Consider the following 15,573-nt stretch of genomic DNA (forward strand, 5'->3'; position numbering starts at 1 on the left):
ACAGAATGGCTGCAGTTCCAATTGCTACTTTATTATTAGTAATTCCTGTGACAATCACTCCTTCCTTCCTACTATTACCATTGTCCTTAAAACAATTTTGTTGTTGCCACTCAAGAGAGGTGCTGTGTATGCACCTGTTGGTTGATAAATTAATGTACATAAGGTTAAACTGCAAAAATTAGAGCTCTTTAGCTAGGAAGTTCAAAGGCTAGGGGAATAATATGAAAAGGCTTATAAAATCATAAGCAAAATTAATACTGAGCACATGGGCTTATTTATTAAATATTAGAATTTTGAACTAAGGGGACTCGTGTGTGTGTGTGGGTGTGGGTGTGTATCTTTACTGAGATATAATTCACATACCACAGAATTCACTCATTTAAAGTGTACAATTCAATGGTTTTCAATATAGTCATAGTTGTGTGATCATTACCACAATCAATTTTAGAACATTTTCAGAAGGCGTCTGTTGAAGCAAGAGAGAGTTTTAGATCAAACTAAGCTATACGTTCCTCTACAGAGCAAGGGAAAAAAACCTGCAATACCACATATGGAACTTGTTTCTTACAAAAGATGGTACACATTGAAGATATAAAGAGGCTTAGAGGAACTCTGAAACATTATGGAGGACAAATCATGTCTGCTTTCTTCCTTCAAAATTAGTTCCTGGGTGTGACTGTCAGATACAGGATATTCTACATGGTGAATCACGATGTTTTCCAAGGTTTGATTATAAAGGCCCAACTGGGGGCAGGGGGGCGGAGGTGAATTCTTCAGATTAAAGTCCAAAACTCAGCTGAAAACGCTTAACCCTGTAGCATCCTTAAAAGTCAGAGGTGACAGCATCTTCTGTGTGACGTGAACATCTGCTCAGGCAAAATGAATCTAAGAGGCCTGGCTGACTGGGCAGACAAGGCAGCCGTCAGATGGAAGTAGTTTGAATCACTGGCTGATGGAAGCCATGTTCAAATCCATGTCCAGAAATAAAACGTCAAAGCATTCTGTTTCTAAACCCCAAACCCTCTAGGTCCTTCGTTAAAATTGCTTGTGAAAATCACTATGAATTAGAAGCAATACAACATCATGTAAGACTGAAAGGTTCTCTGTGAAGGAGGGAATGTTTTTAGACCAAGTAACCTTTCTCTGTTAAGGCTGCACTGACATGCTAATAGTTTCCATCAATGCTTAAATGGTTTCAGGAAGCACACACACAATATGTAAGATCAGCGTGGCAGAGGAAACTTACAGACCGAGCTTGCAAAAGTGTCTTAGAAAGGAAACAGCTTAATATAATAAAGGGAGTTACTACTTCCTGTATTAGGAAAATAAAAGCAACAGCAACATTCATCTGAATGAAAGCAAAACTACTCAGCAAAACAAATTTCACAGGCAAAAGGACAGCAATCAGCCCTCATCTAACGACCTAAATTTAATGTTTAACTTTGACAACTGGGTAACATTTCCTCTAATCTTTATTACTTTTAATTTTCTTAGGCTACTTCCCATTAATTACACGATATGTATATAAAGGTGCCAAATAATTGTTTATAAAAGGAAATAAAAGTGCTCAAAATAGCACGCCATGGTTAAAAGATGCTGAACTCAGTTGGGTTTGTGTACATTTGTGATTGTATAATTAGTAGCACGTGAGGAATAAAAAGCAGAGGCCATGATGATGTGTATGAGCCACATAATTTATGGACATTTAGCTCACATGTCCTCCCCACCCATGCAGCTATAAATTTATAAAGGCACTGTACAAGGAACACAAATTAATCTAGGACCAGAAGGTATTCTTGAATTCTACTGTAGAACAAAAAAGTTAAACAGTAAAACTAGAGAAAAATAAACACAATCTATTCTTTAAAATAAGATGGGGACTTCCCTGGTGGCACAGTGGTTAAGAATTCGACTCCCAATGCAGGGGATGCGGCTTCGATCCCTGGTCAGGGAACTAGATCCTACATGCATGCCGCAACGAAGAATTCGCATGCCACAACTAAGACCCGGCACAACCAAAAAAAAAAAAAAAAAAGATGGAAAATTAGTACTGGGAAGGCATCATAGTGTACTAGAAAGAGATGGACTTAGGAAATAGTTCACGTAGTGTTGTGCCATGGAAAAGGGTCTTCACCCCTGGGGAGCCTCTGTTTACCCATCAGAACAAAGGAGACAAGTAAACCATTCTTGGGACATTGTGAGGATTAACTGAGATAATGCCTTTGCAGAGTACCAAGCTCATAGTAAGCACTCAAAACGTGCTTTCTTATCAACTACTTTTAAAGATCTAAAAGGAATTAGATGTCTTAAAGGCTCATTTTGTGTTAGGTACCGCATTCCATGTTTCATACATCTCTCAAAACCCAGATAAACGCTGTCTTTCTGATTTCCTGACATGGACATGGAGATCAGGGGAGGTGAAGTAATTTGCTTAAGGCCATTCAACCATTAACAAGTAGAAGCAATATTTAAATCCAGGCCTTTACAATTCTACAACTAGTTAACAAACTGTATTGAATAGCCAGGCCAAGAATATTTACTGAATTCCCCTTTCATATGAAGTGCCAAGGAGATGGAGAGGACTTCATTTCAAATTCTAAAGGAAGGGTCATGGTATCCGAGGACTGACATATAAAAGATGCTTTTCGCCTTCAAGCAAATACTTTAAAGTGCTATTTTTAATTGAAAATTTATAGCTTTACTTTTTAAAGGTGGCGATTCTGCTTTCTCTACCCTCCTGCCTCACGGCCAGAACGCCACCTGAAAGAAGTGCCACAAGGCAGAGTGAAAGAAGCATAAGCATCCCTGTTTCCAGATCTACCATGTACTGGGCATGTGGCCTTGGGCAAATTACTAGACCTTTCTGAGCTTCAGTTTCCTCATTTGAAACATGGAAACAAGAACAAGTATGCCCACTTCCCCAAGGCTATTTTGAGGATTAACTAAAATATATACACTTTCTATACGTCAATGCTGAACCTGACGTATTATTCATTATAAGACCCAACCTTGGTACATTAGAGTTACATGTACCATGACAAATTCTTCTAGACATTATTGCACTTCACCCTTAGCAGAGCGCCTGGCATAAAGTAACTACACATACAATGATAATATTTTTTTCCTTTTCCCTCAAGGAAGAGGTAGAAAATAAGAAGAGGTGGTGAGGGGAGAAGCATCTTAACTGTTGTGAACAGGGCCTGGGCTACCAGCTGCCCTGAAGAACCAATGTCAGTCATCAAGGATGAATGGATGACCAGCCATGCTTGGGTTTGTCCCCATCCAACCTGAAATACCTCAGATTTCAGTGGTAGCCATGGTCAGTCTCTCTACCCCTCCTCTCCCAGTGACCTGCATGCATCCCAATGTGCTGTTGGCAATGATCTGGCCTGGAGCAGCTTGGGGAAAAACATCATTCTGCTAAATGCTGTGTAAAGTAAAGACACTGAGAAAAAAACTTGAAAGTCTAAAAGGATATTCTGGATGTTCACCATGAGTAATTGCCATGTTGGGACTGGCAACTAAAACTGCATTGCAGGGATATTTACCCAATTTTCATAAAAACTATTATGGCTTTATTTTCAAAGCAAGTAACTACAGAGCCATGTGGCTTGTCGGTAAATGTTCAAGTGATTAACTGAGAAATGGGGTGGGTGGAAGAAGGCTGTGAGGCATACGAATTTGAGAAAAACAAAATTTAGAAAAAGATGTTTTTTGAACTGTGAGAGCTAAAAGCATTTGAGTCTGTAGAATGATGTTCCATATAACAGTGCTAAGTCCTAGACCCCAGGAGAGAGAGGAGGGAACATTGGCATATCCATTTCAATGGTTATTTTTGAACATGCCCAGTTAGGTTTTCAAATTCAGGTTTCCTTAGAGTTAAAATCTTGGCACAGACCAAGAGCCAGTTGCAAAGCCAAAGCGCATTTTTTAGAATTAGCCCTGTTACAGGGGTGGGACACCCTCCTGCTTTTCTGGGGTGCAGGCCGGCCCTGCCCTCTCCTATCCCTGGTGGGAATGACCTGAGCCCAGACCAGGGTCTGCAGGGCAGAAGGGCTGCCAGAGCGTCTGGGGGAGTAGGGAGGGAGGAGGTTGGGTTTCCCCGGGCAAGGTTAGTGAGACCTCCTATTCCACTGCCATACAGCCTTGTCTGTGCAAAACTAATAACCTAGGGTGCAAATGGTGCATAAGAAAGTAACTGAAGCTGGGCTCCGGAACCTGACAACCGCAACAAACCCTTCTGTATCGATACTGCCAATGGCTGTCTTCTGGACCCACTACGGAATGTTTAATAAGTCCATCCCTACCACCCCACCATGGAGCTCCTGGTGCCACCACCAAGGCTGCCACCCTCACAACCACCACCACCACACGGCTGGGCAGTGACAGAGCTAGACTTAGAGCCAGATCTGGCTGGCTCCAGGGCTTGTGCTCCCACATGCTTTGCTTTATCCCATAACCAGAGTCAAAAACCGGCTTTCCTCCCCAAAACACTGCAGTGGGGCACATCACAGGACTACACTCTGCTACTGACCATTGCCATTCAATATAGGTCCTCATCTCTTCACAAATACCAGGGCAGAAGGACATGCCTTCCCGTCAACCAGCCCCCAGGGAGCATGTCCATGTCTTCAAAGGGCCCAATGCTCACTTCTCTATAAAGACATCCAACTTGGCGCATGTGCCAGCACGCCAGATAGGGGAGAAAAGGCCACTGATACAAACAGAAGTTTAGATTTTTCCAATGAAAAGCCACTTGACTCCTGAGGGCTATTTTTTTTTTTTTCCTTAAAAAAATTTTTTTTTCCTGATGCCTGTTCTGGATATGTGGGGAAATGTGTAAGTAAGTGACATCCTGAAAGGATGAAGCAAACATGACCACACCTGAAGGCTGGTAATTTAAGACAGGTACTGCTTTCCTATAGACAGCATTTCTTTTAGTTTTTTTCCAAAAAAAAAAAATGTTTTAAACTCTTAGTCTAAATTACTTTCTCTAAAAAAGCTTTCAAGATAGGGCTAGTCACATTCCAGTCCCATCCCCATGACTTGATCATTTCTACCATGTAAAAGACATTCCTGGATGATGTGGAATCAGTATAAAATTAACACACTAACGATAATTCATGCAAAATATATATGTTTAGTAGCATTGTAATGAACCAATAAATATTTATTGCTTGAAAATATGAGATTAGGGAATTGCTTCTTTTATGGGAAACCAGTCAAAAGATAGTCTTTCACCTTTCAACTTGAGCCGTTACAATTATTAGATTAACAATTTTTTTGTTAACTTTAAATTTCAAGGCTAAATTTTCCATAAAGTTAAAATGCTACAAAAATGTATTTATCATGAAATTAGAATGATGAAGGAATATGTCAATAAACGTAGAATCAATATAATCAGGCCTGAGTAAAAATGTAATAGCTGTTGTCACATAAAATAGTACTGCAAAATATTCCTAAAATGTCAAAATAGTCACTTGGAAAAATTTCAAGTTGTGTGAGGTGAAGACTCAATTCACTTTTATAATAAAAATATTATACAAGAAAGAATTACACATATTTTCTAGAGAAAGGCTCATTAGAAATAAAACGAACTTCTGGGACACGAGTTACACCTCTGTAATTCTGCAGCAAAAGACTCTTCCCTCCAAACAGGATGCACTGAGTGTTTAACACATTAATTATCATCCTTCATCAAGCATAAAACTAACAGTCAGGAAATACAGCTGCAATAGCACAATTATCAACACACTCAGACTACGCCCCGCAGCAAAGAAAGCAAATGGGTTGCTTTTCATTAACAGAGCTTGGCACACCTCCCCAAAGACAATGTTTTCTTTCCAGCCGGCATCCCAAAAGGCATTTAAGGGGCTATTCGCTTAGGTAGATCCAAAGAATAAGTAAATCATGAAAATATTTAATTAAATTTCAAAATATTCATTATTGATATACAGGGCCATTCATATATATACATATGTGTGTACACATATGTATACCTACATGTATTGAAAGATGATTTGATCAAGCCAAAATCTTTTATATAAAAGACTTGTATTTTTAAAACATTATTAGTGCAAGAGGGTTGGTAAGTAAGTTTATAGTCCATGCTTGACTGTGATACATAAGGTATTCATGGTTTTCATTCTCATAGTTTGTGGCATACAATATGATATGCAACGTGCCTCCATCTGTGCAGTAATGGGCCGGGTAATAACTGTTCTATGACACGGGTTTGAGTCCATATAAAGAAAGTAATTAGCTACTAGCTTCAGATTCTAATATAACATGTCATCATTGAAAGCCTAGATGAATAGCATTCTAAAGAGATAATAAAAGCATAGTTTATTTGGTTGACTTTTGGACACTTAACATTCTTAACATTATTATAATCTTATTACACCTTAACAGATGTATGACTCCTACCGAATTTATATTACAATTGAACTATAAACTGTTAGTTAAACCATAATTTAAGGAAGGCTTGGGGGATGTAAAAGGCAATGGGTAATCATCTGCCCCAAATATTTGGAATTATATCTGAAGCACTGCCATCAAACTTTCACTAAATTCTCTGCCCAGAAATCCTCTAGCATAATCAGCTTGGTCCTCTCTGCAGGAAAAATATCACAGCAAAATTTAAGGAGTCATATTTTCCTCAGCACAGAAGGCCAGGGATACACATAGGATTCTTCTATGCTTGTGGCACAACTTCAATTTCATGATTTTATATTGTACTTTATATGCAATTAACTCAAATCTGAACCTCTTTAAAACTGTATCTGAGATAGGCATTATCTCATCTTCCATCTGGCCAACTTGTGTTATGTACAGTTGTCTTTCAAATGACTGATAACCTTTGTATTTATTATAATATAAACTCTGACACACATTTATGCCCTAAAACCTAAAACTTGCTGCCTTACCAAAGATTAATCCATGGGATTCTGCTCAGGCCTGTGTAAGAAATGTGAGTAGTGTGAGTTATAATAATTTTAATCAATCTGCCTTGGTCGGGATAGCTGCTTCCTAAGGCGCCGAAAGCAGCAGTAAATCACAGAGAAGGCTCGCAGTCCTTACCAACAGCTGTAACATAGCCAGTGTGATAAGGAAGGCTGCGGGTTCGCTGTGTGCAGAACATCTGGCTGGACCAAGGATGATGCACAATAAATAAAAGGTCCGTCCCCTCAAGTACTTATAGTTCAACTGTGTTTATTACTATGCCGCATGTCAGCAAGCACCAATGAAAGAGTAAGTGACCAGCTGACGAGGGGATCAGGAAAAACAAACTCGATGGCCAGGGGATCTGTCTGGGGTCAGGTCAGGTACATCACAAGGTGAGTGGACTGTCTTGCGTTCCTCTTGGGACCTCCAATTAAAGGGCCATGGTCTTAAAGTGTTTCTGTCTTAGTACTTTTGTAGATGCAGTGACATTATAAACATCTCAAAATCAAAGAGTTGTTTTAGGGCAAAAGAAAAAAGAAAAATCTTCTTAATGTTTTGTCAAGCAAAGTGATGAGACCTACTTACAAACTGCCTGAAAAATTACAAGGAAGGTAATTTCAAGGTGAAGTTTAACTAGTTCTTTCCTGGTCTTTTCCTTTCAAAGATACGACCTGGCAACAAAGCACCCAGTGTTCTGTCACCATTCTGAAAATCCTTTTAGAACCCAAATCACTTCCGTATCTCGATATGTATTCACCCTCAGCAACCATTACAGAGCAAAATGATTCCACCTTCAGCTGTAATACTGAGAACCTGACATTTTGCATGTATTCCTTTTGGGTTGAGAAATCATTGAGTTTAATGTTGCTTCTTCAATTAGAAAATATGACTGAAGTGTGAGGAAAAAGTCATATTCTATATGGGATGGTACTCACAGAATAAAATGATATTTGTTAGAAGTAAGGGAAGAAAGGAAAATGCCTTCTTAAGTGAGTATATTTTAATTTAATAAGTAAAAAGTAATAAAGTATACTAGACTTGCACAACTTTCTCTTTAGCAACGTCAAACAAGTATTTTAAAGGAGCAGGGCCAATCATTAGGCTCAAGTTCACCACAATTCATCTCCCAGTAACAAGTACCAAGGTTCAACCTGTGTTTTTGGATGGCTGTGGCTTATTGTTGTATTGAATACTGATGTGGTAAAAGGGGGCATAATTCTCTCTTTGACATTTAGAGTCTGTTATAATAATGATGCTTGCTTCAACAGACATTGCTGGTGATAGAAACAAATCTTTACTTTTTATAAGATTTTCTAATGGCCTCTCTAGCTTTCATACCTTTAACGTAGTGAATTCATATGGCTGATAACCTTTGAAGCTCTCATGGATGGCTGCCATAGTGTGAGAAGTTTTCTCCCAAAAATGGAGCAGAGTGGTCTGTAAAGAAAGACAGTAAAGCTATTAGCATTTTAAATGCCCAGATCTAATCAGGGATCCTAGAGAAGTGTGCCCATCTGTGCCTTTCAAGGTTTGTTTGGTTTTTTAAAAATATTTATTTATTTATTTGGTTGCGCTGGGTCTTAGTTGCGGCATGCGAACTCTTAGTTGCGGCACGTGAACTCTTAGTTGCGGCATGTGGGATCTAGTTCCACTGACCAGGGATCGAACCTGGGCCCCCTGCATTGGGAGCGCAGAGCCTTAACCACTGGACCACCAGGGAAGTCTCCCTCAAGGTTTTCTAAAACACGATTTTGACTTATCCCTGCAGCCTTGTTTCCTACTATGCCCCTACTTACACCCTGTATTTCTGCCAAACTTAATGGCTCCCTGTCCCCCAACAGCTCATGCTGCTCTGCCACCTGGGACATTCTCCTCTCCATTCTCTTTGTACTTGTCCCATCTGATCCATCCTCCAAAACCCAGGGCTAGTCATTAACAGTGGACTTCTGTGATTCCCTCAGCTGATTCCATTTCACCCTCTTCAAGCCTCCATTGGATTTTGTAGATCTCATTTCACTTAGCACACCCTGTTCTGCCCTTGAGGTAGAGAAAATACAGTCAGACGTTACTGTCTCTGACTTCCTTTCTAAATTTTAAGTTCCTTGAGGACAGGAAATCTGGTTTTATCCACTGTATATTCTTTACAACATCCAGAGTTTGCCTCCCACCCTCAGTTGGTGCTCAATAGTACTGTTGATGGATGCGAGTGCCGTTCTGAAGGAACTGAGAGGCAACGAGGAGACAAAAGCAAGTTCATTAAATTATGGCAACCTGATGAGGAAGTGACCATGCCGTGAGAATCACAGCAACAATGCTAAGGGAGTTCAGAGGAGGCTTACTGAAGGAGGGGACACTCTGTCTGGTACCTCAGAGTGGAATTTGGAAAGGCACAAGTGGAGAGGGAGAGCACGCAGGCAGGGGGAACCACCTAAATAGATGCAGGGAAGTGGGGAACTACAGTGTATATACAGGGAATAGCTGACATTCGGTTTGATTAACTGTAGGATGCTAAAAAAGAGAGATGTGGGAAGTAAATTATGAGAAAGGCTATCTGAACTTCATTATGCCCAAACCATATTTTGGGTTCAAACACCATTTTTCTGTTATCTAAACCTTGCAACATTCTTGGTCCGCTGCAACAAACATCACTTTGTTACCTGGTATGTTGCTAGCATATGAGACAAGAGATTGCATCTGCTCGCTCCCAGAAGATCCACTTTTTGACACACATCCATCTTCAATTTGTCAAAGCTTTTTTTGGCAAGGCGGACTTGTGTTTGCACCTATGAAAGTAAAAGAGAATCTCTGAACCACTCAAACTATTTGGTCAAAATTTGTCAGTAAGAAAACACCAATAGCGGGATTAACTCTTTCATGTAAGAAAACACCTCTGAAAATTCCAGGCAAGTGAGAAGATGCCACAATATCCATTCTTTACTTCCAAAGGACCTAAATGACAGTACTGTATATCATGATTTTACAGCAGACTTACCATCCTAGTATTTTTCTCAGTCGAGTGGTAGAACTCCTCTCCTCTCAAGGCATTCACAAACTGACCATAGTGGGGAGAAGTCTGGAAACACGCAGGGTGGTAAGGGGATAATATTTGCCTTACTGTTTTCCTACGGTTCTTTGAAGCTGACTTCCCCATATACTCTTCACTCTCCTTCCCCTAATGTTAACATCTTACATAACATGGTACATCTGTTAAAAACATGAAATTAACACTGATACAATCCTATTAACTAAACAACAGATGTTATTCAGATTTCACCAGCTTTTCCACTAATGTCCTTTTTTTCTGTTCCGAGATCCAATCTAGGAAATTGTGACACAGCCTAAAAAACTATCCCCATTGACAAACTTTCAACTTTTTATTATTGCATATGTACACCAGCAATCCTCCAACCATCCCTAAGCCGTGCAGTAATTCAGGGTTTGAGGGAAGGTCAGGAAGATTCAGAAATGTTATTCTACATATTATTTGATAATAATACAGAAAGTTTTAAAATTTAATACAGCTACATTAAAAATAGTGGAATCAAAATTTCCCCTTCCTCTAACCTGAAGCATCACTATATCCTATTTTAACCAGGGAAAGGTAGTCACATATTAATTTATCTCAGATAATTCATGCAGTTGTAGTTACCAGGTAGGTAACTGGGAGTTGGGAATAATGCTGACTCATTAATGGTAGCTCTTTCATCACAGGATACCTCTGGTGGGTATCTCCGGGGACTCGAGGACAATGTCTACCTTGATCACCATTATATGATAGGCACCTGGCGACCTGGTACAAAGCAGGTGCTGAATATATATTTGGTGACTGAATCAAGAAAATTTCCAGACCATTTCTAAAGGTAAAGTACCTGAGTACCATTTTAAAGTAGAACCTTTAAAGTAGTCTTAAAAGTGATAGTTTTATTGTTTAATAAAAATAAACATGAAGATTATTTGATTTAAAATATATTAATTTTACCACTAATAATTTATATTCACAGCTTTTAAAATCATAGGGTATTATACAGTAATAGTAGCAACTGACACAATTGTTATCACCTGTAACAATTTAACAATCAAAACAATTCAGCAATAGATATAATTCAAAATTAATATTATACAATCGACACAAGTGAACAATTAATACAATTCACTCATCACACGCCAGCTGTATTCTCTGTTAGCCTCTGTTATTGCCCTCTGATGGCTGAGGGTCAGAGGCTTCAGCAGGGGAAGTAACTGACAGGCAGGGCTGGCATTCTAGATTAGCCTGCCTGACTCCAAAGCCACGCTCTTCTGCTGCCCCAAACGACTTCCACTAACCATTGCAAAATCAAGAAGCTCACAATTATGATTCTACCCAGAAGCACAAGTTTTCCTGTAGGCTTCTGTGGAATTGGAAAATAATCAGGCAGTACATTTAATACCATATCGACAGAATTAATACCCTATATGAATAGGGTCTTGTTTCTGTAGCTGTGTAAAGCATTTCCTAAGAATTCCTCTGTATTCCTAAGCCTACAGAGCTTGGAAAACCAGCAAATGAAGCCATCCAGCTCCTCTCAAAGCACACCATGAGCTTAAATAAATCCCAGAACTCGATCATTCCTCACTGTGGAGTGGAGAGACTCTAGGGAAAGCTACTGGGGCGTAAGGACTATAAAAAGAGTTAGGATGTGTTGAGTATCAGTGATTTTCTGCCTGCCTTTGAGAGGAATAGGCATGATACAAAAGAGAAAACCCAAGTTCCTGAAGGGAGAAGTGGAAGAGTGTGGAGGGCAAGAAGTTTAAGCAGCTGAGAGTTTCACTGCAGGTCCCCACTGGTTCACCAGTTGCTCGAGCCAGGAAGAACTCCTCAACTGGGATCCTGAGAGGCCTCTGTCTTTACCCTTTCCTCCTGAAGAGGAAGGAGATAAATACACGTGTGAGCTTTCATGTATGCATTCATTCAACACATGCTTAGTGAGCGTGAGCGCCTATTATGTGTCAGGACCAGTGCTCGGCGCTGGGAGGTCTGTAAAGGAATGAGACACATAGTAGGCGGTCAATAAACACTTAAGAATGAATGCACAGAGGCACAAGGACCCCCTAGTCTTTTAGAGAAGACAGATAAGTTAGCAACTATATTATTATACAATGGGAAAAGTAAAACAGCAGAACTAAGAGTGAAGACAGAGGTAGCACAGACAAGGGAATGATTAATGCTGGGGGTGGCATGGGCAGGCGTGTTGATCAATGGCATTAAAACCCCAACTACAGGCTTTCTAGTATACACACCCTTAGCCCTGTAACTTTGTAGTCTCCTCCCACTCTGACACTGGGCTTGGTATGTGACTTGCTTTGGTCAATGGGCCAAATGTGATGAAACTGGAAGCTTGGGGAAAAAAATGCTAGCATGCTTACACTTTCTCCCTCCCTTCTCTGAGACGGCTGTGAGAACATGCCCAGGTCAACCTGAGAATGTGCCTGGGCTGGCCAGTTGGAGAGGTGCTGAGGCTTGTTCATGCAAGAGACATGAGGAGGAGAGCCCAGTGGTCCCAGCAGATCAGCCTTTGGCAAGCTGATGCCCAGACATGTGAAGGAGGCCAGCCATGGTCAGCAGAGCCTCTCCCTTCCCCACAGCTCACAGGTGAGCCCAGCAGAGACCAGAATTGCTGTGCGAACCCACAGACCTGTGAGCAATAAGAAATGCTTATTGTTTTAAGCCATTGAGTGTTACAGTTGCTTATTTCATAGCATGATTGGGGCCATATACATAACTGATATAAACGGTAAGTAGGGGGCAATGAAGGCTTCTGAGATGGTGGGATATCTGAGGTGAGTCTTAAGGCATGAACAGGAGTACATAGTAAATACAAGGTAGCCATGAAGCTGGTCTGCTTATGCGGAGGTTCTAGATTTTTCTAATTAAATACAAATTACTTTTCTGTGGGGATGTGAATTTTGCTTTTTCCTTTACATTAACATAATCAGTTACACACAGATATTCTTTTATCCTAGAAGAAAACTTAATTCCCTTGCTTATAACACAAAGCTCATGAATTAACATACATTGAAATGTGCCTTAATTTAATTTTGTTTGAATTTTGTAAAGTAATTTTAGAAACCTAGAAGACGACTTCAGCACTTGACCCAGTGAGTTCTGAAAGGCCATATGCTTTGTGTGTCAACAATGATTATTAAAATACTTAATGCACTGCTGAGTTGCCAAATGTTGAGCCCTTTCCCTGCCAAACAAGGAGGATGTTACACTGTTGGGCACTTTGAATACGGCAAAGTTCATTTAATATTTTGTGCTCCATGTCTGTTCTCTAAAACACATTTCCAGTCTGCAGCCCGAGGACAAAACACCAAGGACACAGGCGAGCACAGGCCACCACCAAGAGTCCAATTTCATATGCTTCCAGATGCACTTAAGTAAAAAATGTTTTGATTATTATTCCTTTCAATCCCAAATAAATTATATTCAATTACAGAAACATCTTGAGGAGCTCCTGTAGTTTTCAAGGTTCTCTAAAAAAATCTTCAAATAAATGTATCTTTTTTTATTTCTTAATTTTACTCCTGTTGCCCCAGCTTTGTTCTCTTATTCTCCAAGCTCTAGGAAATGATCACTTATATTTGACCCTCTTTAGCATGGGTCCTGCCTTCCCAAGGCTGCAGAAATTCAATTCACCAGAGAAAGGAGTAATGTCTTGTGTGCCAAAACTACAGGGCACTTCTCTGTACTTACTCGTCCTAACCTGAAATTCTACCTCTTAGCCCCAACTTGAACTACATATGATGAAGCCAAAGCTATTCGTACTCAGTACAATCTGGCTTCTCCATTCAGTGGGAAAAGTCTTCATATTACTACAAAACCAAATAATTTGAGAGTAGCTTTGCATTTTTTTCCTAGTGTTTTCTTTCCTTTAAAAGTAAAATAAAGCCACACCGCCCATCTTACTCTTACTTTTACACTGTCTTCTAGAAGATGGATTTGCCTCTCTCCCTCTATCCATTCACTTAGTAAATATATACTGAGTATCTTCCACGTGCTGATAACAGTGAGCAAAATGGAGGCCTCATGATGACAGTCCAGTGGGCATTTTCATAGCAGTGAGGAAATAACTACAAACTGAGTGAGGTGATCAGAAGGAAAGCCACACAGTTCCATAAGAATGATTTACCAAGAAATCTGAACAAGAGGATGTTCTGGGAAGTGGTGCTCAAGCTCTCTTCTGAAGGACTGAGCATGGTTAATTGTGCAAGGAGAGAGAGCTCCAGCAGGGGGAGGAGGATGTGCAAAGGCCCTGGGGTAGAGGGCAATAAGACAGGCCCCAGAAAACTAGTGCAGCTGGATTGCTGAGAGCAAACAGAAAGGTGGTATGAGATGAGGCAAGAGAGGTGGGCTGGGGCATATCTCAGGGCCTTGGAGGTGTGCTCAGGATTTTAGTTTTTATCCTAGAAGCAGTGGAAAAACATTGGAGTCTTTGAAGCAAGGAAGAGATAGAACCCTATTTTCAGTTTGAAAAGATCACTCATTGCAGTGTGTGGATGGATTGGAGGGAGATGAGAATAGATGAGGATAGATCTAGAGTCAAGGGGAGAGATGATGGTAGCTTTAAACTTGGGTAGCGATGCTAGATATGGAAAAGAATGCTCTGATTGGAGAGATATTTAGGAGGTAAAACAGACTGGACCTGGTGAGGGGTTAGATGTTGGGAGTATAGAGGATGACTCCTATGTATCTGACCACCCCAAGCCCAGTATCACTGTCTAATTTTCCTTTTCCACCAGGTGATTCTACTCTTGTCAGTTCTTGTAGACACCTCAGACCACATCAGGATTCTTGGCTTGCTTTCTCAACCAGTTCTCAATACTCCTCCCTCATTAACTTGATCTATTCACCCCTATCTATGCATCCTGCATTCGGAGAAAAATTTTAAGATCAGAGAATATACGAATTACTTCTTTTGACTTTTAGGAAGGTGCCACAAGACAAAGTCTAGCCTATCTGAAGTCACTTGGAAAAGAGAAGGTCAGATATTTGGCTTCATTAAAAGAAGACTGTTTTTCTGAGGCCAACATACTAAGACCTCTAGAGGGTCAGATGATCAAACATCTTGCTGAGTCATTTTACTGGACCTGATTTATCCTATACTTATCCACTGATGGCAGGAGCAATTGTGACATTGTGTTACACACAGAAGTGTGTATAAGTGACTGGGTGTGCAACATGCATGTGTGTGGGCAGCCATGTGTAGACTTTAGGAGCTATCTATTTTTGGTCTTCCCTTAACAAAACCCTCACCCTGCTTTCAAAAATGTTCCTTTTCTTTATTCTAATAATGTGGCTTAAATGGGGGTTGTTGGTATGCTCTTTTATAGACCACCCCTCCACTCCTACTGACTGGTCCAGGGATAAGCACCTTAACCCAAGTTGAGTCAGTCACAAGGCACCATGGATGCCTGATTCAGGGAAAGGCACTTGGTTCACGCTGGACGAATCAGAGCCCTTCCTCAGGATTTTTTAACTTGCAACTACAGAAAATAAGTCTCAATCCTTTTCTAGGGACTTCCTGCACTAAGGGCAGGAAGTCGTGGCATTTGAATTTCCTGTGGTATGAATAAAATTGGTCTGAGAGA

General features: G+C 40.3%; 1 protein-coding gene across 15 annotated transcripts in view; it reads right to left on the minus strand.

Annotated features, from left to right (window-relative positions):
* The window catches only part of ICA1 (islet cell autoantigen 1), a 142,048-nt gene that overhangs the window by 31,818 nt on the left and 94,657 nt on the right, over nt 1–15,573 (minus strand). For all 15 annotated transcript variants that reach the window (XM_036863386.1, XM_036863383.1, XM_036863393.1 and 12 more), the window contains 2 exons: nt 9,603–9,728; nt 8,284–8,382 (listed from right to left, as the gene is read on the minus strand). In XM_036863386.1, coding sequence (XP_036719281.1) covers nt 8,284–8,382; nt 9,603–9,728 — 225 coding nt within the window. The remainder of the gene's footprint in view (nt 1–8,283; nt 8,383–9,602; nt 9,729–15,573) is intronic.

The sequence above is a fragment of the Balaenoptera musculus genome, chromosome 9, assembly GCF_009873245.2.
Source record: "Balaenoptera musculus isolate JJ_BM4_2016_0621 chromosome 9, mBalMus1.pri.v3, whole genome shotgun sequence".
In the NCBI taxonomy this organism is placed as follows: domain Eukaryota; kingdom Metazoa; phylum Chordata; class Mammalia; order Artiodactyla; family Balaenopteridae; genus Balaenoptera; species Balaenoptera musculus.